The 22960-nt window shown below is 41.7% G+C and overlaps 1 protein-coding gene and 1 long non-coding RNA gene across 10 annotated transcripts in view; one reads left to right on the top strand and one right to left on the bottom strand.

The window, feature by feature from the left end:
• The first annotated feature begins 8943 nt into the window (after positions 1–8943).
• NR3C2 (nuclear receptor subfamily 3 group C member 2) overlaps positions 8944–22960 on the top strand; it is a 365926-nt gene continuing 351909 nt past the window's right edge. For 2 of the 9 annotated variants that reach the window (XM_078002313.1, XM_028848799.2), the window contains exons 1-2: positions 8974–10239; positions 17876–19634. In XM_078002313.1, coding sequence (XP_077858439.1) covers positions 17878–19634 — 1757 coding nt within the window. In that variant the 5' untranslated portion in view covers positions 8974–10239; positions 17876–17877. Of the gene's footprint in view, positions 10240–12389; positions 12588–14301; positions 14352–17875; positions 19635–22960 lie in introns of those variants that run through there. The other 7 variants (XM_015139315.3, XM_028848798.2, XM_078002311.1 and 4 more) reach the window with 6 other exon arrangements.
• Positions 11441–12041, bottom strand: LOC106998533 (uncharacterized). Its single transcript, XR_001445023.3, has 2 exons — positions 11794–12041; positions 11441–11677 (listed from the first exon to the last, which is right to left on the bottom strand). It is a non-coding gene; the product is annotated as an uncharacterized LOC106998533 (long non-coding RNA).

Here is a 22960-nt window from a genome sequence, read left to right as displayed (position 1 = left end):
TTCCCCTCAACTGAAACCATGAGCTGGATTATGTAGCAGTCCCCACCTGAGTGTTGTTTGGACCTGAATGCCTGGAGGCCATGTCATATTTTGGATATATTAAGAACAGATTCCCTACCCAGGGCTTCTAACAAAGGATATAAACTCCCAGGTGATGAAAGCCCTAACCCGCTGTAGTTTTTTGCTCCTCCCTCTCCAACAGTAGCCCCCACCAAGAAATATCAATGTATCACCTTTACGTCTTTTTTTTTTTTTTTTTTAGGAGTTTCGCTCTTGTTGCCCAGGCTAGAGAACAATGGCTCGATCTAGGTTCACCATAACCGAGTAGCTGGGATTACAGGCATGCGCCACCCTGCCAGGCTAATTTTGTATTTTTAGTAGAGATGGGGCTTCTCCAGGTTGGTCAGGCTGGTCTCGAACTCCCGACCTCAGTGACCCGCCTGCCTTGGCCTCCCAAAGTGCTGGGATTACAGGCGTGAGCCACCGCGCCCAGCCACTTTTAACCGTTTTTATACTTCTATAGCAAATATGACAAAAGGTTCACAACTAGTAATGTGAGGGTGGTGAGTACTTTGGAGCCTGTGGGCTTTTCAATTTTTTTGTATGCTTGAAATATTATTGAAATTTTATGAAACATTTATAAACTTATGAGATATTTTATCCTTAATATTTGTAATTAAATATGAATATAACTATATTTGTAAAGAAGCCATCAAAAACTCTAAGTGACTTTTACAATTACAAAAAATAAAATGAAGTCAATGGGCTACTTGATTCGTTAAAATTAGCTTTCTATGATGTCACTATCAGGTTAAGGAAATCTGATTTTTTTCCATGTAAGTCTTTCTTTTAAAAACTGTTAATGATGTTTATCTTTCTTTCAGAACTGTTTCCACAATGTATGGATTATCTCTGGATAATGCTCCAATCAGAGATTACTACTAATTATAACACTGACTTTCCTCACAAGCGAAATATTGGGCATTCCTTTTTAAATGCTGCTTACTTCAAGTCTGATTTTAAGAAACACTAGGAATGTAGCTTTATTTTATTTCTGTTGAATTTCTTTGATTATTCATCAGGTCTGTCTCTATAAAAACAAATTTTATTTATTTTGATTGAATTTCATTTTTCAACTTCTCGAAGTAAAACCCTACGATGTCAACATTGTTTCCTAATAAACGGATAAAATTGTTATAGAAGTAAACAGAGGCTTGGATACCTGAGAAAAAATATTGGAAATCCTCTCAAACAATAGTTGGTCAAATCCTAGGAATGTTCTGTTTGCAAGATGAAAGGAGTTCTGAATTGGATGATGGTAACGGTTGCACAGCAATATGAATGTACTTAATACCACCAAACTGTACACCTAAAAATGGCAAAGGTGGTAAACTTCATGTTTTGTGTATTTTACCACAATTTAAAAATGTGTTATTAAATTAAGAAAACAAACTAGGAATGGCCACTGGCTTTGTTAAAATTGATCTAAATTGATGAAGCCTCCCTTTTGATAAGGTGAAAGCTGAAAAAGGAGCATTAGTTAAAACCTACCTCAAGAGTAATGAGCCCATCTTTATGACATACTCAGGATAGAGGGAGAAAAGTGATCTGAACTTGACCACAGTGAACTGTCTGGAAAGGTAATTGAGCCGACAGGATGTGGTGGCTCATGCCTGTAATTCCAGCCTTTTGGGAGAGCAAGGCAGCAGGATTGCTTGAGCCCAGGAGTTTTAGACCAGCCTGGTCAACAGAGCAAGATCCCTGTCTCTACAAAAGAAAAAACCTTTTTTTTTTTTTTAAGAAAAATAAAAGGTAACTGAAGAAATGAAGTTAATCAGTTCTCAACTTCTCCAAATAATTCAAAGTTAATTAGTGCCTTAAAATATAATAATAAACTAATAGGTACTTTAAGAGGCTGAAAATGGTAAAGTGCTTCCCAAACACCGATTCAGGGAAAGAATCGAGGGGTCATCAAAAAAAATCAACATACAGTCTGAGGGCTGTGTAAAGACAGAGAGAAGGAAGTCCTCAACTTCAAGTTCAGCTAGCCAGTTCCCTTATGCCAATGATTATGTGACTGCGAAAGCCCCCCGCTTTTTTTTTCACTACAAGATACTTGCTTTCTTCTATCCACTCCTGCTTCTCCCTGACTCCCAGCAGAAGCTGCCAGCGATAACTTAAACTCTGCAAATGAGCAACTTGAGGGCAATTATTTTGTTTGCTATACTCTAGGGCAATAGTTCTCAAAGTGTAGTCCCCAGACCAGCCCCATCCACATCAATACCTGGGAACTTGTTAGAAATGCTAATTCTTAGACTCCACCCAAGACCTACTGAATGGGAAACTCCAGGGGTGAAGCCCAGCATGCTCTTTAACCATGTTCTCCAGGAGACGCTGATGCGTGCTAAAATTGGAGAATCACTGTTCTTGATTCTTAGATGTGTGAAGGGCTTGAGGACCCAAGCTGAGGCTTTGATTCTCAAGGGACCTCAAAAACCCTTTGAATTGGCAGTGTGATCTTCAGTCTTCCAAAGAAGTATTTCCCAGAGAAATATGGTCTTGGTTTTCGGTTACAAACTTCCAGGGGTAGACAGCTAAGATTTTTTGAGTGCAATAACTAGATATGTGTACTGTGGTAAGTACTTATCCCATTGTAGTAGCAATAGTCAATACATGGTTGGGCATGGTGGCTCACACCTGTAATCCTAGCATTTTGGGAGGCTGAGGCAGGCGGATCACCTGAGGTCAGGAGTTCAAGACCAGCCTGGCCAACATGGTGGAATCCCGTCTCTACTAAAATACAAAAATTAGCCGGGCATGATGGCGAGTGTCTGTAATCCCAGCTACTCAGGAGGCTAAGATGGGGGAATCGTTTGAGCCTGGGAGATGGCGGTTGCAGTGAGCCGAGATCATGCCATCGCACTCCAGCCTGAGTGGCTGAGTAAGACTCCATCTCAAAAAAAAAAAAAAAAAAAAAAAAAAAATTCAATATGTTTCCCAAGTAAAGAAACTTAAACTTAGAATAAGTTATTTGACGTGGGTCATAAGTAAGTGACGAAGCCAGAATTCAAAGCCATTCAGGCTGACTCTACTATACTGCTTGATTTGCTTATCCTGTGAAAAGAACCTGCGTAAAACACAACTCTAGGCTAAAAATTTCTGCTTAGACTTTTTATTAAGAAGACCTAGACTTGGGACTCTTTCTTGCACCTTGGGCTTTTTGAATTCTCTGCAAAAGTTAGTGTTTGCTTGAGTTTCTCCATGAGTGTACATGCTGAGATTATCTTGATTAATTCTTGGGTCCATTGTTTGTTGGTTTGTTAAGGTACCATTACCTGTCTTCTAGCACTGGGCTTGTGATGTCATGGAAATAACATAGTAGATTAAAAGATACATATATATGATGTTGCATTTTGTTCTTTGGCAGTTGTTACTGAATTATAACAATAATTTTGTTTACAAATAACGGTAATTAGAAAACTGTTAATTATATTTCAGACAAAACATCAGTTCAGTGGTACTTAAATTCAAAATAAAACAACATAATTTATAAATGAAAAGGTAATAGTATACAACTGATCATGTTGAAATGATCAGTTATAAAAATAATTTTCTTAGAATTTTTTCTTCTTTAAGATATGTAATTATTGTAAAATTATGTGTCTTGTATTAAAAACAAAAAGGGAAATGTTTCATGCACACATGGTCCTACTAAAATCCCAAAACGTTAGGTACTTATTTGGTCCTTTACACAAGGAAGCAATCAACACTATCACACTATCATCATATATTAGCATTGTTAAGTCTATCCAGCCTTTGCTTACAAGATGTGGTTCTACCACATTCATGGTAAACACCATTAAAGACTTTTTTTTTTTTTTTTTTTTGAGTCAGAGTTTCACTCTAGCTGCCCAGGCTGGAGTGCAATGGCGCAATCTTGGCTCACCACAACCTCCGCCTCCTGGGTTTAACCGATTCTCCTGCCTCAGCCTTCCGAGTAGTTGGGATTACAGGGATGCGCCACCACACCTGGCTAATTTTGTAGTTTTAGTAGACATGGGGTTTCTCCATGTTGGTCAGGCTTGTCTCAAACTCCCGACCTCAGGTGATCTACCTGCCTCAGCCTCCCAAAGTGCTGGGATTACAAGTGTGAGCCACCATGCCCAGCAAGAGATTTTTTAAAGTACTAAACTAGGTTTATTTCTAAACATGTCTACTTGCTTTGATAAAATATAAGGTCTAGTTATAACTAACACTAAGTACTTCAAAATAGATTATAGTTTAAATATTAAGAATTGACATGTCATATACCTTCCATATAGAAAGTGTTCATTTTAAACATTTAAACATTTTAAACATGGATATTCAATGTCAAAATGTACATATTAATAAAACTATATAGTACTCTGTGAAAAACCATCGGCATTGAAAGATCTGCACCTGGTTAGAGGAAAGGATAGCCAACCTCGGCTTTTACTAAAATTGTACATGTCTTTTGAAAAAAAAAATCCCAAGAAGCAATTAAAAAATGCTTCATATTGAAAGAGCTAATAGATTAGCAACCCCAAAAGGATTAGAGAACACAAATGCAATATAATAAAAATATCATTTGATATAAGAATGCATAAACTCTCCACTGGGCCAGTTAGATGAAGTGGGAAATACTCAGCTGCCTTACTTGGGACAAACTCAAAAGTTGGATTAGGTCTTCGAAATGAGCAGATGACCTACGAATAAGAGGATTCAGTAGGCTTCTCTAATATTATACCATTACCCCGACTTCTCTTGGAACAAAAATCATTCGATCTGGGGAAACTATAGGTGAAAGGGAAATTTGACACTTGCAGAGATTTAGTTTTAGTTTGCTTTGTAATGCATTACCCATAGCAAATTTATCTCTATCTTTAGGAATAAAGATGACATCTGTCATGAAGCTTCTTACATTTTTTGTTTGCTGCTTCCAGTGTCATATATCTGACATGTGATAACCTCCCTCTATTAACTATAATGTTAGGGAGAAGGTTTTATTCACTTTGGCTATCTACATGGCTATTCTTCATCTAGAATTATAGTGCCTGTTTCTGACACTGAACACACATTTTTAAGAATTATCTTTTAAAATTACCTTTATTATGTATACTTAGGCATCAGAAAGTTAATTTTGTTTTGTTTTGTTTTCGAGACAAGGTCTTGCTCTGTTCCCCAGGCTGGAGTACAGTGGTGCGATTATGGCTTACTGCTGCCTCAACCTCCTAGGCTCAAGCTATCCTCCTGCCTCAACTGCCCAAGTAGCTGGGACTACAGGTGCATTTCACCATACTCAACTAATTTTTTAAACTATTTTTTAGAGACAGGGTCTTCCTATGTTGCCTGGGTTGAAAAAATTAAAATATAAAAATTCAAGTAGCCTCATTTTATGTGGATACCTTATTGCCTGCCCCTGAGGCATTAATAACATTTTACATCACAGTAAGTTTTTTGTGGCTAAAGATTAAATCCTGAAGCATTTTTTTGCAATCATCTTTGCTAGAGTTTAAAAAATAGTGTTGACAAAGATGTTGTCTTAGTTGTTACTGACAGCTGTTAAAATGCTGCTAAAAATATAGTGCCAACTACTGAAAAGCTAACTGCTCCTGTGAAGTCCTAATGAGAAATTCTAAATGAGTGTTTCATCAAGTTCAACAGAGACTTACGTTTCCCACACCTGACCCACTGGATTGTCTCACTTTTTTTGTGGTTGTTACTGTACATAATATTACAGAAACAGCTTCAAGGCATAATTTTAATGAGCACACAAATCATGCAATTATTTATGTAAGATTAGCACAGTTATTTAAAGGTGATGAATTTCTTGTACTAAACCAAGAATATATGAAAAAAAGAGAAACTGAAAATGTCTTTTTTATTAAAATATACTGCTCTAAGTTCCTCCCCTTTTTCAACTACTGTACATTATTTCTAAATTTAGAACATCAGTGTAGGCACAGTGAAATCTGATTTGCTTCTAATAATATGGCATACTAATTGTGATGCATGTGCTGTTTGGTGCTCTGTCATCTCAAAATCTGGCCATAAAAATGTATTAAATTTGCATATTTTCTATTTAAAATGACTACAAATGGAATTAAGGTAGACAGATGAATAAATAGTAAGGTAAACAAATACAGAACTTAATGAATAACCAAAGCTAATAAAAATATTCCAAGTAGTCTAGAAAATTGAGTTTGGGCTATTTTGGATATTAACAAAAACCCTGATACGTTTTGTATTTATCTTCTGGTCCACAATTTCTTATTTGCTTGCAGTGTTTATAAACTGTAACATGTGTGTTTTGCAATAAACAAAGAAGAAGTTTTATCTTATATTATTCCTCTATTCATCTTCTCTCTCTAACACCCCCCTCCTTTCTGTTTCTGACTCTCCCTGTCTTTCTCAACTCTTTCCAACAGCTGGTAAGAGACTGAAAAAAAAAAAAAATCCCAGCTTTTTAGAAAGAAAGAAAAATGCCAGCATGGCTAGGCTTATTAATGAAGTTAACTAGGACCAAATGCTTAGCCTTTAACTTTTAAAAATTATTGAGTATGATTAAATTATATGATACCTATTGGTCTTTATTTTCTTGTCAGTAAATAGATAATGGAGAGGTACATAATACATTTCAATATATATATGCTCAACTTTTTTTTGGCTTATGATTTTACAGCTTAACTCCATGGTTTTCCCCCGCCCCTCAGTGTCAGCTGTTGAAGGAATGGATTCGGAGCAGAGAACTAAGGGGTGGCTCTGCTAAAGCTGAAATAGAGAGCTAGGGAGGATTTTTTCCAACACAAACTTAGATGATATTAGGCTTTGTATCTGAAGTTACATAATAGAGGATGTGATGTCACACATGTAAATTGCAAACGCTGAGTCGTGCACTTTAGTGGCAAACCTCAGGGAGTTTGACATTAATGGGATGGGGGAGGGAGGTGTCCCGAGGTTCAGCGACTGTGAATAGAGGGAGAGCAATTGTCAAAAAGGAGATGTCTGATGCTGCTTCAAGCTTTCAGCTATTTGGCAGCTACATAGGAGACAAAATTAACGTTCTTTTCCGTGCGATAATTCTCCTTTCTTTTTATTTTTCTTGAAAAAATTTCTATCCTTTTGCAAGGAAAAATACACTTACGTAAAAAGACGAAAGCAACAAACTTTGTTAAGAGACATCTCAGAAAACAACTAAATATTGACGTTGCTAGGCACACATATGTCTGAGGTGATCGGGCTCTCTATGAATGGGCATTGGAATGAAGAGTATTCCTAACTATCTAAAAACCCATCGTCTTTGAAGAGATCTCTCTGAGGCATCACTTGCAAAACCAGTGTCACCTTCCCTTCAGATGAGGGAGACTCGGATCTTATCCCAAAGTTGTTCGCTTTTCAGGGTGTCACAGGACCACCTTTTGTCTTATAGTCAGCAGAGGAAAATATAAAAGTTGTTTACCTGGGGGAAACTTAATCATTCAAATGTTTGGGCAAATGTTTAAAGACTCAGATATCAAAAAACAAAGCTTTGCCTATTAATAAATGCAAGATCCCCTAACATCTCTCCCAAGGGATAAGATAAGCTGATACTGTAAATAAGGGCAAATGGACTCCCCACAGGCTATTTTGTGAAAAAGTTTCAAAAGAATATCCATATCTGCTTAAAAATTCAATCTTAGCTTTATAATACCAAGCTGTTTTAAAAACAGTGAAGATGAAAATTTGAGAACAGTTTGTGCGTGTGTGTGTGTGCGTGTGTGTGTGCAGGTAAAATGGCCAAAAAAAAAAAAAAAAAAAACCACAGGAAGAAATCTTATAAATTTCTAAAATGTTGCAGTTATAATAACCCCACTGTACACCCTAGTTTGATCAAGTTGTCCTTAATCGAAATCATCGATTAAAATAGTGCTGGGAGTACCTAGCTTAAGAATTGTTACAGAAAATCATTTTGTAAAGGGGGAAAGAATAATCAATGCCCAATTTATAAGTTTTGGAAGCAATTAACATTATATAGGTTACCTTAAGTGGGGGGTTCTTTTTATCCAGCATTGTGTTATGAAAAATTTCAAACACACAAAAAAGTTGAAAGAACTTTACAGTGAACACCTGTATACTTGGCACGTACATTCTACTATTAATATTGTACTATCAACATGCTTTATCACACATCTATCCATCCTTCTGTCCATTTTATCAATCCACCAATGTCACTGCGTTTTATTTTTGATGCACGCATTTCCAAATTAGTTTGCAGACATCAGTACACTTCTAAATGGTTTTTAAAACTCACTGAATATTTTTCAAACTATCTGATATGTAAATATTTTCTTGATCACCATCTTAAGATATACCTTAAGAATGCCGTAAATATGAACCTAGAAGCCTTTCCTACAAATAAAAGCCAAAAGATTGCTTTACTAGAGGTGAAAATGTTACCTTGAGCCATCTAAGAACCAAGTCGTGCCAAAACTGTGTAGGTGATGGAGGCAATGGGAAGCTCGCTGTTAGGACAGTGGGAATGTGGAAGGAGAAAGGCAGTGATTGTTTTAACAGGGCAGCTCGGTGTTTAACACGGGTCTATGTGGGAAGGGATTAGCAACTTTCACAGCTATTTAGGAATAAAACGGGAAAGAACCCAAAGAAGGGCGGGGGTGGAGGGGGGCAATAGAACCCGCAGAAAAAGGAGTGTTAAGCCAGAAAAGGGGTGTGTGTGTGTGTGGTCAGTTCGCGGGGTTTAACTGAGTCAAAAGGGACCACAGCAAGGGAGCCCATAAGTGGTAATGACACTCATACTTCTTCCCCCTCCCAAGCCCCCAATCTTCCATCTAAGGGTGTGTGTAACAGTGCGGGGGAAGAGTCTGGGGCAGAAGCGTACCTCGCACACGCGCGTGAACACGCGCGCACACACATGCACACGCATACATATCTCCTGACGCGGTGATCTGCGTGGCCGGGGTGGGGGCGTGGGACTCCGGGGAGGCTCCGCAGAGGAGCAGCGGGCGCGGGAGAATCCCGGGATCCGGGTTCACTCATCCATCCTCCGGTCCCCGGCCGCGTGCCCGCGCGCCGCCGGCCGCCCGCCTGCCTGGCCCGGTCGCCCCCCTTTCACTTTCGCGTCTGCGTAGGTGTCTGCCCAGGCGGGCGCGAGGGCGCGGGGGCGCGCCAGGCGACGCGGGGGCGCGCGGCGCGCCGCGAGCGGAGGGGGAGGGGTCCCGACGCTCGGCCCCTTCCTTGGTTTGCCCCGCCGAGCCGCCTCCGCGGGCGTCTGAGCCGCCGTCAGAGCGAGGGGACCGGTCGCGACCGCCGCGCCCCAGCCAGCTCCCCGCACGCCTCCGCGCGCAGACGCCCGCTCCCTCCTCGGCGCCCCCCCACGGCGGGGGTGGGGCAGAGGCGCGGCGAGCCCGAGAGGGGCGGGGAGAGGAGCAGCCTCGCGGGGTGGGCAGCCCGGGAGCAGGAAAAGAAAACTTTTCCCTCCGGCCCCCCGCGCGTGGTCCCCAGCCTTCGCCTCCCCCCGCAGGTGGGAACTGCACCTGAGGCCGGGCGCGAGGTCAGGGCCAGACTTTGAAGGGCTGCGGGCAGGGCTGAAGGAGGTGCGTGCATTTGGGCTCAGTTTTCCTTCGGCCTCCGGGTTGTCAGTGACCGTAGTGGGAGGGCGGCCGCCGGCGCCCCTGCCTGTTTCCCACCGGCTGGTGGCCGTACGCGGTGCCACCTCCTCCCGCTCCTGAGGGTGTGACCCGGGGAGGGGGGCGCAGGCTCCCCCTGCGACCGCCCCCTCCTACACGCGCTCGGCCGCCCGACCTGTCACCGGCCATCCCGGGCCGGGGGAGGGGGCGCGGAGAGCGGCGCTGCGGAGCGGCGGGCGCGGGATCCTCCCGCCGGACTTCCCGGCTCCCAGGGACGCCGCCGCCGTCAACGCCGGGCGGACGCGCAGCCCCGGGAGAGGAGCCCGCCTGAGGCCCGGCCGCCGCCGCTGGGGGCGGGCGGGTGCCCGCGTCCCCCTCTGCGCGATTTGGCGCCGCTGCCTCGCCGCCTCTTGTAGGGTAACAGCACTATTGCTCTACCCACCGTCAGCAGGGCGACTGCCGGGATTATCATCCTCTCCGTCCTCACCGCCGATCAGCCAATATTGGACTTGCTGGTGGCGGCGGCAGCAGCGGCGGCGGGAGTCTCGCCGTCCCCCTTCCCCCGCCCCAGCCTCCCCACCATGTCCTAGAAAAGGTGAGTGCAGCGACAGTCACTTTGCGCTGACAGCGGCGAGAGGGGGCCCGGAGAGCGCAGGGGCGGCCCCGGGCAAGGCAGGTTGCGCGCCGAGGGCAGAGGGCGCGGGTTGGCGAGCGGAGGTGGGATGCGGGTAGGAGACGAGTTGCCCGCTGGCGGCCCTGGGGCAAGGGTGCTGGGTGGCGGGCGAGCGATCGCGGCGGCTGCCCCTGCACGGTTCTAACCTAGATTTTGCAAGAAGCTGAGATCCAGGGCAAGACCGGTCCTCCTCAAAGGAGGTAAAAACTTAGTAAAAGAGACACGTCCGTTCCTTTAATAATGAATAATTCGGCAACGCTTGCGGAACCGCCGCCGCCTCGCGTGCCCAGGCGCTAGGTCCGGGACTCCCCTTGCTCCCGCCCGCCGCCAGCGCTTTGCCGGGGTGCGATCGATGCCCGGCTCGCAGGGACGGGAGAGTGCGCGTGACGGTGGGTCCCTTGGGAAAGTTGGGATGCTCGGCGGGGACTCCTGGCTGTGGGGACACCAGGGGCAGCTCTGCGCTGGGGACCGAGGAGCATTAGAGTCGGGGGTCAGGAGCAGCTCCTGGCGCTGCCGCTGTCGCCCCTTTCTCCAGGGAGTTCCCGACTGGAGCGGCTGAGAGTTCAAGTCTCCCTGGGTTAGGGGTCGGGAATCCCGAAGCTTAACTAACTGCAAGGAGAGGAGGGGCCTTTGGGCACAGGGTGTCCCCCCGCCCCCAGCCTCGGGCTTTGGCGGGCGCTAAGCGAGGGTAAGGCGGGAGGCCGCACAGCTGCCGCCGCCGGGCTGTGGGTCGCCGAGGGCCGGGGGACCAGATTTAGGTGTATACGTCACTGATGCTGACTCCGGGCCAGCGGGGAGCCTAAAACGGGGCCTTATACGCGGAGCCTAAAAGTCCTTAGAAATCAAAGTTAAGAAACCCATCCTTTTGCTTAGTAACTGCAGCATTTGGGTGGGCGGGAGGAGAATCGAGGAGGGGGCGGTTGGAGGGAAACCGAAATTTCTTCATGCAGACAACCGATCCTTCGAAAACAGTTTGGTTCCTTCCCCCCTCCTGCCTGTTTCTCCCACTTATGTGACCCACCCCCTCCACCCATTATAACGTGAATATCCTCGATGGTAAGCTTGCTTTCAAATTGAACTAGTGGAAAAATCCAATACTGAAGTAGTAAGTATAGTGACAAAATTTTAAGGAAGTAGAGGAGCAGCTCTTTACTCTGGCACTTTTTTCATTTTTCTTTTTCTTTCTTTTGTTTTTTCTTTTTTGTTTGTTTGTTTGGTTAGGGGTCTAAGGGATGGGAGGAAGGCTGTGTTTAAAGGGTTCTTCCAGCACGGTTAAAACAAGTACATTCAAATCGAGTGGGAACGTGATCGTCTTGCTCGCTGGCAGCGAAGGCTGCTGCTGCTCTGCTGAGAGGTAACTCTGGAGACAGTGGAAAGGGGCTGAGAGAGGAATCTCGGGGGTCGGGTGATCCCACCCAGAGTCCTCCCCGCGCGCGGACGCTGCTGGGCGGCGCCAGGGTCTGGGCTGCAGCTCACCTGGCGCTGCAGGTGGAGAGCGTGAGGGGACGACACTTTGCTCGCGGAAAAACCGACTTCTTCCGTGTCCCCACACTTTTCACATCTCTCCAGATATCCTGGAGTCGGCCAGAAGGAGAGCAGGGTGGACGTAAGCGAGTTTGGGCGGCCGAGCGATGGGGGTGGGGGCAGCGTGCGGAGGCCGCCTGATGTAGCCACCGCCCGGCACCCCAAGCTCCTGTCGCGGCTGCGGCTTTAAGGAAGCTGCCGAGTCCAGGCTGTGTCGCAGCAACTTTGTATCAGTCATGTCGCCCGCCTGGTGACTGACAGCTTGGATTGTCCAATAAGAAGCCCGCCTGACCCGTGCAGCGTGGAGCCTTGTTTCTCTTCGGGCCAATAGGAAGGGTTCAGGGGGGCGGGATAGCAACCTGAACTTTATCTGGACATGTGACCCGCTTTTAAAAGGGCCAGCCCTCCAGCTGGCCCACTCCCCCTCCGGGCTTTCGCCCGCCCTCTCTCCCTCCCTTTTTTGCCCGCCCTGGCCCTGCCCCTGCCCCCTCCTCTCAGCCCCTCCGCGCCCGGGGTGTCATTGGGCCCGGGAGACTGGAGCCAACTTCAGGCTGCTCAGAGGAAGCCCGTGCAGTCAGTCACCTGGGTGCAAGAGCGTTGCTGCCTCGGGCTCTCCCTCTGCAGGGAGAGCGGCACTCGCTGGCCTGGATGTGGTTGGATTTAGGGGGGCTCCGCAGCAGGGGTTTCGTGGCGGTGGCAAGCGCTGCAACAGGTAGACGGCGACAGACGGACCCCGGCCGAGGCAGGTGTGTAGGGGCGCGCGGCAGGGCAAAGCTTGCCCTGCTCGGCGTGCGGCCGCGGCGCGGGAGCGTGCACTTTGCAGGGAGAAGTGGCTGCGTAATCCGGAGGCACAGTCAGTATGGTGCTGTGTGCTTGTTGTTTTGTTTTGGTTTTCCACTTTTCTCCCCCTTTGGCCGCCAGAGGACTATTTTGGGAAAGTTTGGCCACTTTGGATAAATGCCCTCTAACTAGCAGCTTTTAACTGCCTTTGGCAGTGGGAGGTCTACCACTCTTCCCTTTCCCCGAAGATGAATTTCGAATCATTTTCCCTGTACAATTTTTAAAGGACGTTTGAATACTATTTCTTTCCTTTATCAATTGCGGAAGCTCCCAGTTCTCAGCCGGAGGTGTAGCGGATAAGGGCAGTTGAAGGAGATATAGATCCTAATAGATCCTGTATAAAAGGGGCTCTGGAAATTCGTGCATTTCCCGTTCCCTAGCATTCGCGAAACTCTTGAGACAGGCTACGCTTCCTATGGCATCAGTTGGAATTTTAAGGGCAAGGGAGAAGGGACGAAGCTTCTTTTGGTGGCATCCTTACTCTGCTACTGAATTTTAGGTGCGTGGCTTTGCCTACTCAATTTAAAAAGACCAGGTTTAAATAATAATGGTTTATGGCACCATCAGTTTTAATTATTTATTATGACATAGGAGTTATGAAAACTTTTGATAGCAGACGAGCTTTTGAAACCGCCGAATTTTAAAGGCACCAAGTTGCTTCTTAACATTTTGTATTGCCATGTCTCTAGGTGCTGTTATTGATGATATTTACATACTAACGATAACAGCATTCTCTATCTGTGAAGTCCTGCTGTGAAGTTTTAATTTTATGTTTGACATCGTGGCAGCTATCGTGGAAAAGCTTGAGAGAAGTTTTAAAAAATAATTTAAAGTGGAGCTTTTTCCTTTAAGGGAGGCATAGTTTTGTTTGGCGATTTTTGGAAAGATCAGGTGGCTCGGTAAATTAGGTGAGTGAATAGAAATCAGGTGTGCTCAGTTCTAACTGGTTCTCCCGCTCTCTTAGGTGACCTTGGGCAGATTTCTATCATTTACCTCATCTATAAAAGAGACGAACATAATAGTTCTGTAGTGGGGAATGACAAGAAATAGTTACGTATAGTGAACTTTCACAACTATGCAGCCTAGAGATGATTGTGAGATTCTTAAGCGTTAGTCTTTAAGGTGCCATATTGTAGTGAAATAAATATTAAAAATGATGCCTTTTGTATCATTTCCATCATGATGAGATTGGGTTTTGGGGGATACTAAAAGTGAAAGTATTTCCAGATAAAATACAAATTCGCAAGGATCTTTGTTAATATTCATGAAAAAAGTACTTCCTTGTGGAAAAGGGCAATTTAACGCAGACTGTAAAACATAAAACTTTAAGGTTTTCCTTTGTGAAAATAGCATTTCTTTTGTGTTTGAGAGCATATGTATGGCTTAAAGTAGCACCTCCACCAGTGCTTTTCCTTATGTGAATTTTTTTTTATGATTCGGGGTGAGGCCCATTTGCATGAAAATTAAAAGTTCATAATTTTTTTGCATTTTTCCTAAGAGAATCTTTGGTATGGTTTCCACTGTGAGGCAGGCAAGCCTGAGTTTTGTTAGATTTGTATACCTCTATCTGCTTCATTTTATACTTTAGTAACAAAAACTTTTTCTTTATCCTCTAGATATTAAGTTCTATGAGGATCATATTCATCGACTCATATTTTCAGTACCCACTAGTAAGTACGGGTTGACTGAAATTCTGCTCAAGCCATGGTCATTGTGCCAGTTCCAAAAAGACAGCCTCGGTTTCCTGGATGGATATAGGACATAAATTCCTAACCGGACCCATTTGTTTACAGAAGAGACTAATTAAAATACTAGGGAGACTCAACGTAAAATATTTCAATAATGCTATTTTTAAAAATATCTGATCTTAAAAAAATGTTTGCGTGGAAGCCGTGCAGATGCTAGATGTTGTGTCTTCTTTTGTGTTTGACTATTGCCGATCTGTATTGTTTCCTTTGTTGAGAGGTGCCTTAGGTTGGTAGACGAGAATACCTTAAACAAAGTAATTTAGATTTCAGCAAAACCTTTTGCAAATTCCTTAATGAGAGTCCTATCAATCATGTGGTGAAATACAGCCTATAGGATTATTAAGGGAGTTCAAGGTTAGCCAAACAGGACTAGGAGAGTTGTGATCAGCTGTATGATGTTAGCTGATAAGGTGCTACCTTGTCCAGGGCTTTAAGACTGTCTTTGCTGCCCATCATCTCCCATATAGATTCTCTTCAAGTCTTCTGTAGCCTCACAAACGTGGGATTTGGTTCTTGCTTTAGGGCAGAGTGCCGAAAAGTGCAGAATCTTAGTAGATGTTCTTTGAGAAAAAGGTGCAGTGGTCAAACTATTTGAAGAATGCTGGATTAAAAAGTAAACAGAATCTCCCAGAGGTTTTGGTATGTAAATTTATATAGGGAAACCAAAAAAGCCAAGAGTGACCATCCTTCCCAAAGATAGTTTGGAAAATGGGTTTTGGAGAGGGGTCTGGGTGAGGGTCCCCCTTCAGACACAGGACAGAGAGCCCACTTGTCTATGACCAGGAAGAGAATGAGGCTGTGTGAGTGAGGCAGAGTGTGCCAGTGAAGGCCTTCGGGTAAGGTTGTTGAGACAAGAGTAACTTCCAGGCATCTGGTTAGATTGTGGTGCAGTTTGCCAAGAGAGTGAATGTGAATTTGGGGGTGGGTGGGGGGTGAGATGTGCAGAAAGTGCTCAGTTTTGAATACAAATAGACATAATTATCGTGTTGTTTAACGAATTTGGATCTGAACCATTTATACCTTAGCTATATAGTCATTCATCTTTAGTATGGGGAAGACAGAATATTCTTAGGTAGACATAGAAGCAGCACGTAATATTTACTGCTATTTTTCAATACATAGGTATGACTAAATGGTTTTTCAGTAAAGCAAAAAAGGCCGGTCTTAGCTATTTGGATCCCAATTCACTGTTTTTTAGTTCAGTTTTCTGTCAACTTTTACTTGGCTTTCATCCACACCAAATCTTTTGGCTGGAATTACTATTAATAGATAACTACCTCAACCTTTGTAATTTTATTTATTTCCTACTGTTTTGTGATTGATTTTTGATTAGGAATTTATAGGATGTTCTTTAAGTGAAAACATACTACATAATTGGTAGATTTTAATGTTTGGAAATTGAGTATTGATATTATAATAGTTGAAAATTTTTTGTGATCTATCTACTTGGGATACTGTAATGAAATTGATCATTTCTGCCCTTTCAGAACTTAAACTCTAGTGTAAAACGCAGAAAAGTAAGAGGTAATTATAATACTTGGACAATTTGGACATTAAATTTCTTCATAGGGCTTTGTGCTATCTAATGCAAATTTACTTATGAGTCCAACTAAGATTTATCTAATGCAAATTTATTTAGTAGCATTATTTTTCAATGTTAATTAATACATGTTCTGTAACAAAGGGACTTCCTGTTTTTTGTTTGTTTGTTTGTTTGTTTTTAAACGAAGGGAAGGTAGGCAGGGTCAAGATAGTGGCAAAGAGGGGAAAGGATGAGAGGCCTAAAATAAAGCTTGTGTATAGAATTGCAGAAACAGCATCTTTTAGATCAGGACTTTTATTGAGCCATAGATTGTTTACAGACTTCGAAATGTTTGAAAACTGCATAATACAGATTTTAGGAGTTTTAAAATAGTAAAATGTAAAAATAAAATTTTACTGTGAGTGAGTTAATTTCCTTTAAGATGTGTTTCTTTAGAGTGGTGGTTGTCAGTCAAGGGTGATTTTGCCCCCCATGGGCATTTGGTAATGTCTGGAGACATTTTCAGTTGTCACAACTGGGGAGGCAAAATGCTACTGGCATCTAGTGGGTAGGGTTAGGGATACTGCTAAACACCTTAACAATGCATTGGGCAGACCTCCACAACTAAGAATCATCAGGCCCAAAATGTCAATAGTGCCAAGATTGAGAAACTGATGTAGAGAGAGACTTGCGATCAAATTGCAGCTCCAACACTTAGTTGTGTGCCTAGTGCCTCAGTTTTCACACTTGTATTATTTGGGTAATACTTTTGTCAGTCATTCAGGGTTGTGTGTAAGGTTAAATGAGTTAATATACTGCATTAAATTATATGAGTAAGAATTATGTCAATATAGCCTACTATGATGATTTTGTCTGTGAAGTAAATTGATCTATAGAGTGCATGGATATGGTTGTATATCTGAAACAACCTTATGGGTTGCTTGAGGATGGGGATTGTGTCTCTTTTGTTTATCACTACCTATTCACTGACTGGTCTAAGGTCAAGGATGTAGCAAGCACTTGGTAAATATGGTTGAATGAATGAACCAATGCTTAAATTTTCAGGGCTCCTCTCAGACTTCTCCATTTACCATCGAGAGTAAACATTTTTGATTGTTGGTAGTCGTTCTAGCAGAGGTACCACGCACAGGTCAGGGTGCATGTCAAAGTCCTTGCCAGTACTGAAATACAGAGAAGACACCAGACATTCCTGAGTTGTCATACAACCCCTCGAGCTATGGACCATCTTAATCAGAATATATAGATCCTGACTTTTCAGAACTGACATTAAATTATCTTCATCACTAATCTATCTTAAGAAAGTCTTACTTCTAAAAAAAATCACAAATTATTTTTCTATGATAACTCATTTGGTATGTTTGTGTTTGGAAAGAGTAACTTTAATTACATTTCCATATTGTTTTTAACATGGCCATGTATTAAATATGGAAGGCAACTTCTATATGATCCATAGACTCCAAAGGCATTGGAGTCAGAAGATTGAGATTTAAACCCAACTTTGTCACTATGTCTTTGACTTTGGGCAAGCCACCCACTTCACTAAGTCCTCAGTTTCCTTTTTTTGCCTGCCTTAATTGCCAGGATTACTTTGAATGTCTAATAAGTTAACATTTGTAAATATTTTTTGCAGACTCTAAAGACTGTATTATAGCAAACATGTTACTTTTATTTAGATCCAAAAGAGTTTTATATGATCGCTTCTCTTGTTCTGACATCTGGACAAGCTGTAGTCAATACTCTGTTATGTCAGCATCCAAAAAGGTAACAGTTTTAAATTAGCTAGAAATGTTGCTTATAATAAGTAGAAGGTGTTTCGTGGCTCAGTAAATGCAATTTTAGAATGTCTTCTAGAGTAATACTGCTATAACTGACTCTAATTTTTTAATGTAAATTTATTTGTTAGTGATGGAGACCAAAGGCTACCACAGTCTCCCTGAAGGTCTAGATATGGAAAGACGGTGGGGTCAAGTTTCTCAGGCTGTGGAGCATTCTTCCCTGGGACCTACAGAGAGGACCGATGAGAATAACTACATGGAGATTGTCAACGTAAGCTGTGTTTCCGGTGCTATTCCAAACAACAGTACTCAAGGAAGCAGCAAAGAAAAACACGAACTACTCCCTTGCCTTCAGCAAGACGGTAATCGGCCTGGGATTTTAACAGCTGATATTAAAACTGAGCTGGAATCTAAGGAACTTTCAGCAACTGTAGCTGAGTCCATGGGTTTATATATGGATTCTGTAAGAGATGCTGACTATTCCTATGAACAGCAGAACCAGCAAGGAAGCATGAGTCCAGCTAAGATTTATCAGAATGTTGAACAGCTGGTGAAATTTTACAAAGGAAATGGCCATCGTCCTTCCACTCTAAGTTGTGTGAACAGGCCCTTGAGATCATTTATGTCTGACTCTGGGAGCTCCATGAATGGTGGCGTCATGCGTGCCATTGTTAAAAGCCCTATCATGTGTCATGAGAAAAGCCCGTCTGTTTGCAGCCCTCTGAACATGACATCTTCGGTTTGCAGCCCTGCTGGAATCAACTCTGTGTCCTCCACCACAGCCAGCTTTGGCAATTTTCCAGTGCACAGCCCAATCACCCAGGGAACTCCTCTGACATGCTCTCCTAATGTTGAAAATCGAGGCTCCAGGTCGCACAGCCCTGCACATGCTAGCAACGTGGGCTCTCCTCTCTCAAGTCCGTTAAGTAGCATGAAATCCTCAATTTCCAGCCCTCCAAGTCACTGCAGTGTAAAATCTCCAGTCTCCAGTCCCAATAACGTCACTCTGAGATCCTCTGTATCTAGCCCTGCAAATATCAACAACTCAAGGTGCTCTGTTTCCAGCCCTTCCAACACTAATAACAGATCCACGCTTTCCAGTCCGGCAGCCAGTACTGTGGGATCTATCTGTAGCCCTGTAAACAATGCCTTCAGCTACACTGCTTCTGGCACCTCTGCTGGATCCAGTACATCACGGGATGTGATTCCCAGTCCAGACACACAGGAGAAAGGTGCTCAAGAGGTCCCTTTTCCTAAGACTGAGGAAGTAGAGAGTGCCATCTCAAATGGTGTGACTGGCCAGCTTAATATTGTCCAGTACATAAAACCAGAACCAGATGGAGCTTTTAGCAGCTCATGTCTAGGAGGAAATAGCAAAATAAATTCGGATTCTCCATTCTCAGTACCAATAAAGCAAGAATCAACCAAGCATTCATGTTCCGGCACCTCTTTTAAAGGGAATCCAACAGTAAACCCATTTCCATTTATGGATGGCTCGTATTTTTCCTTTATGGATGATAAAGACTATTATTCCCTATCAGGAATTTTAGGACCACCTGTGCCCGGCTTTGATGGTAACTGTGAAGGCAGCGGATTCCCAGTGGGTATTAAACAAGAACCAGATGATGGGAGCTATTACCCGGAGGCCAGCATCCCTTCCTCTGCCATTGTTGGGGTGAATTCAGGTGGACAGTCCTTCCACTACAGGATTGGTGCTCAGGGTACAATATCTTTATCGCGATCGGCTAGAGACCAATCTTTCCAACACCTGAGTTCCTTTCCTCCTGTCAATACTTTAGTGGAGTCATGGAAATCACACGGTGACCTGTCGTCTAGAAGAAATGATGGGTATCCGGTCTTAGAATACATTCCAGAAAATGTATCAAGGTAAGTTGGTTTTCTCCATTTTTTTGGAAGTCATGGCTTTATACATGTTGAAGGTTAGCATTATCTTTACAGTCGATAAATTTAAACACATTTCAGATTACTGTTTTAAGGATGGTCATATGGTGCTCCCCTTTGCATGTTGCTATAATGTTATTTTTTTGAAGTAGAGGAAAAAAAGTTCTTAAAATGTCTTAGAAAATATCTACGTTGATTTTGAAGGGGCATATGTAGGTGTCCCCCACTCCCCATTGCCTGTTTTAGGTGTTTGGAAAATTTATGTTTTACTGGCAGTTACTATGTAAATATAGTAATTTAGCAGAAGAATGCTAGATTTTTTTTCCTTTAGCTGTTTGCTGGTTTACTAAAATTGCTTGAAGTTAGTCTATTTGTGGTCTTAGTCCTTTTTTTATTATGGCTTTCTTTATTAATCATCACTTCATCGGTTGTGAAAAATAAAATTGAATCCTGTATCTGTTACCCACAAGCTTCCCTCCCTTCTGCCCTTTTCTGGGTAGGTTAATTATATGAAAGTTGTGGTTTTTCAATACAAATAAATCATTTCCTTAACTGTTGAGGGCTTTTAAAGACTCAGCATATCTAAAATTACTAAGTGGACAATCTTGCTTTCTTACTTATATTGGAAGTGAAATATGTCACTGCAGTTTTGAATTGGTATATTTATAACTTTTGAGATCTGCAAGAAGACATATTTTATTTACTGTAAAATATCTCTTGGCTTTCCTTGTTGCAGATAGCATGTTGTATATATTTAGAAAAAACAAGGAAGAGGTTTTAGATATGACTATAAAGGGTGGTTCTAAGTTATACAGTGAATACTTGGATTGGACTTTGCTTCAGTACTGTTTTTATTACATGGTTGTGATAAATTATTCCTTTATGGACTATATAAAGAATAGATTTCCTTGGTATAGTTCGTTCCTTTGGCATCCAGAACTATGTGGATATTTTCCTTTATTTCATTAAAAATTATCTTGTGGGAAATATGTCCATCCCATTAACAGGATACAGGGTTTACATGTATTGCTGTGGCTTTCTCCTACTCTGTTTTTTTCCCAAACCAAAAGCAAAAATTTTAATTTATGCATTCTTTTCATTGTCATTGCCTCAAACCTTGCTTTTCTTGCATTTATGGAAGCAAACATTTCATAAAGGATATATTTTTATAGTTTCCCATAGTATGAACTATTCAATCATATTCTAATGCCGTCTCTTTAAATTATAAGCCCTAACACAAGTCATGAGATAGCATGGCTGCCATCAGAACCAAACTGAGCATGTGTTTTACTGCTACTGCTTTGCTTTACTTTTAGAGAAGGAAATTTTTTCATGTGATGTGATTATTTTTGTAAATGATGTTTTTAGTAAACTGGTATGAGGTAGTATAGCCTGGTAGTTAACAGCATGACTGGTTAAAATCCCAACTCTGCTACTTAATTGTTTAGTCTTCTCAACTGCATAAAGGAATTAAATAGCACCCATCTCAAAGGTAGTTAAGACAATTTAAGTGAGTTAATTTATGAGAAATACTTTGAATTCCTTCTGATATGTTAGTATGCATTGTATATGTTTTAGCTATTATGAAATGGTTTTATACTTTTAGTTTTCATATTTCTAGTTTTTTTCCTTCATTATGTGAAATTCCACAGAATCTTATAAAGAAATACTTAAAAGATTTAAGCATTTGTTAAATATTTGTTAATTTCTGACGATTAAGCTCATTTTTAAAAAATGATTATGCACTATACCTTTGTTATTACAGTTCTATTTATGCTTTGTTAGTTTTGAAAACTATTTCTTTGAATAATGATGTTTCTGGTAGAAATGTTACAGATGCAGTAAGCTAAAATGATTAGTTGTCTCTTATGTTTGTTCTATATCCCTGTTTCTACTATTTTAAATGTACTTTTCCTGCTCAACTCCTGAAGCCCCTCCTGATGGTCCAGTGACCCATGCATAGCCTTAGACATGTTAGTATGAATTAGTGACCTTGAGCCTATCCTGCATTTGTGGGCGCAGGAAGTGTTGTCTTGTGTCTCCTCTTGAGTATTCCAAAATTCCTTATGTCTTTGTTAATACAGTCAACAAGGATTCATTCTGCTTATATACGTACTGGTTTTGTGCCAGCTAAATTTCCTAAAAACTTTAACTTAAAGCTTTATAAGAGATTTGACATCTCTTATAGATTAATGATTCTTTACAGCTTTTCTTGGTGAATAGTATCCAAACCTATTTGTTTTGATGATTATCAGAGTAAAAGCTCAAGGATCAGAGGAAATTCTGATGTTTTTCTAGAGTTCAGTCTACATGTTATAATATTTAAACTCATCCAAGTCTCATCCTTAGTCTCTTATTTTGAACAAAAAGCCCAACCTTTTTGCCTGTTTCTTAAAATATATGATGATAACTCATTTCGGGGAATGTTGAATAGATTAATGAATTAAATATCATAAAGGATTAAGGCAGGGTATACTGCTTCTAGGTTTAATAGTATCCTTCATCATTAGGTTGAACCTTGAACTACAGTATTTTCTGGTAGATCTCAAATCGTGGTTAGAGGGTTCCTGAGACCTTTTCAAGGAAGTTCACACAGTCAGAAATCATGCTTTGGTCAAATATCCACTCAGAATGGAACACAGACCAATGGATTTTGATATAATCGTGTACGAAAAGTCCACTGATACTGTTTCAGATTCCACATTGAAATTAACCTTTAAGGAACTATTCAGTGTGAATTTTCAGTATAGTATCAAAGATTCATATCTACAATTATCTGAAATGACCATTAAAATATTCTTTCCGTTTCCCAACAACATATCTATATGAGATCAGATTTTCTTTATATACTTGAAGAAAAACATAGCACCACAGGTAGCAATGAAAATCCAGCAGTCTTCTATTAAGTGTGACAGTGGTCTTGCAAAAATGTTAAACAGTGCCACTCTTGTCACTAAGGACTTTTGTTTGGGGAAATATTGTTTCATAAACAGTTTTCATATTGTTTATGTTAATATGTAATGACTTATTTTTAAATGATTTTAAAACATTTTTAATTTTTAATTTAAACTAATTTAATATTAGTTCTAATTTTTAATTTAAATAATTTATTTTTAGTTTTAATTTCCAGTGTGGTAGCAATAACTATAACTCACATAAACAAATGCTCTTTGGGATCCTTCATACTTTTTAAGAATGAAAAGGAATTCTGAGATCCAGAAGCTGAGAACTGCTGGTTTTTACTCTTTTATACGCCCTTTGGAGGTTAACGAAGAAAGAAGATATTACATTATTTGTATTAGCGTTACTGA

The sequence above is a fragment of the Macaca mulatta genome, chromosome 5 (genome assembly GCF_049350105.2).
Source record: "Macaca mulatta isolate MMU2019108-1 chromosome 5, T2T-MMU8v2.0, whole genome shotgun sequence".
Taxonomy (NCBI): Eukaryota; Metazoa; Chordata; class Mammalia; order Primates; family Cercopithecidae; genus Macaca; species Macaca mulatta.
Note: the sequence above shows the minus strand (reverse complement) of the source record. Positions and strands in the feature narration are given on the sequence as shown.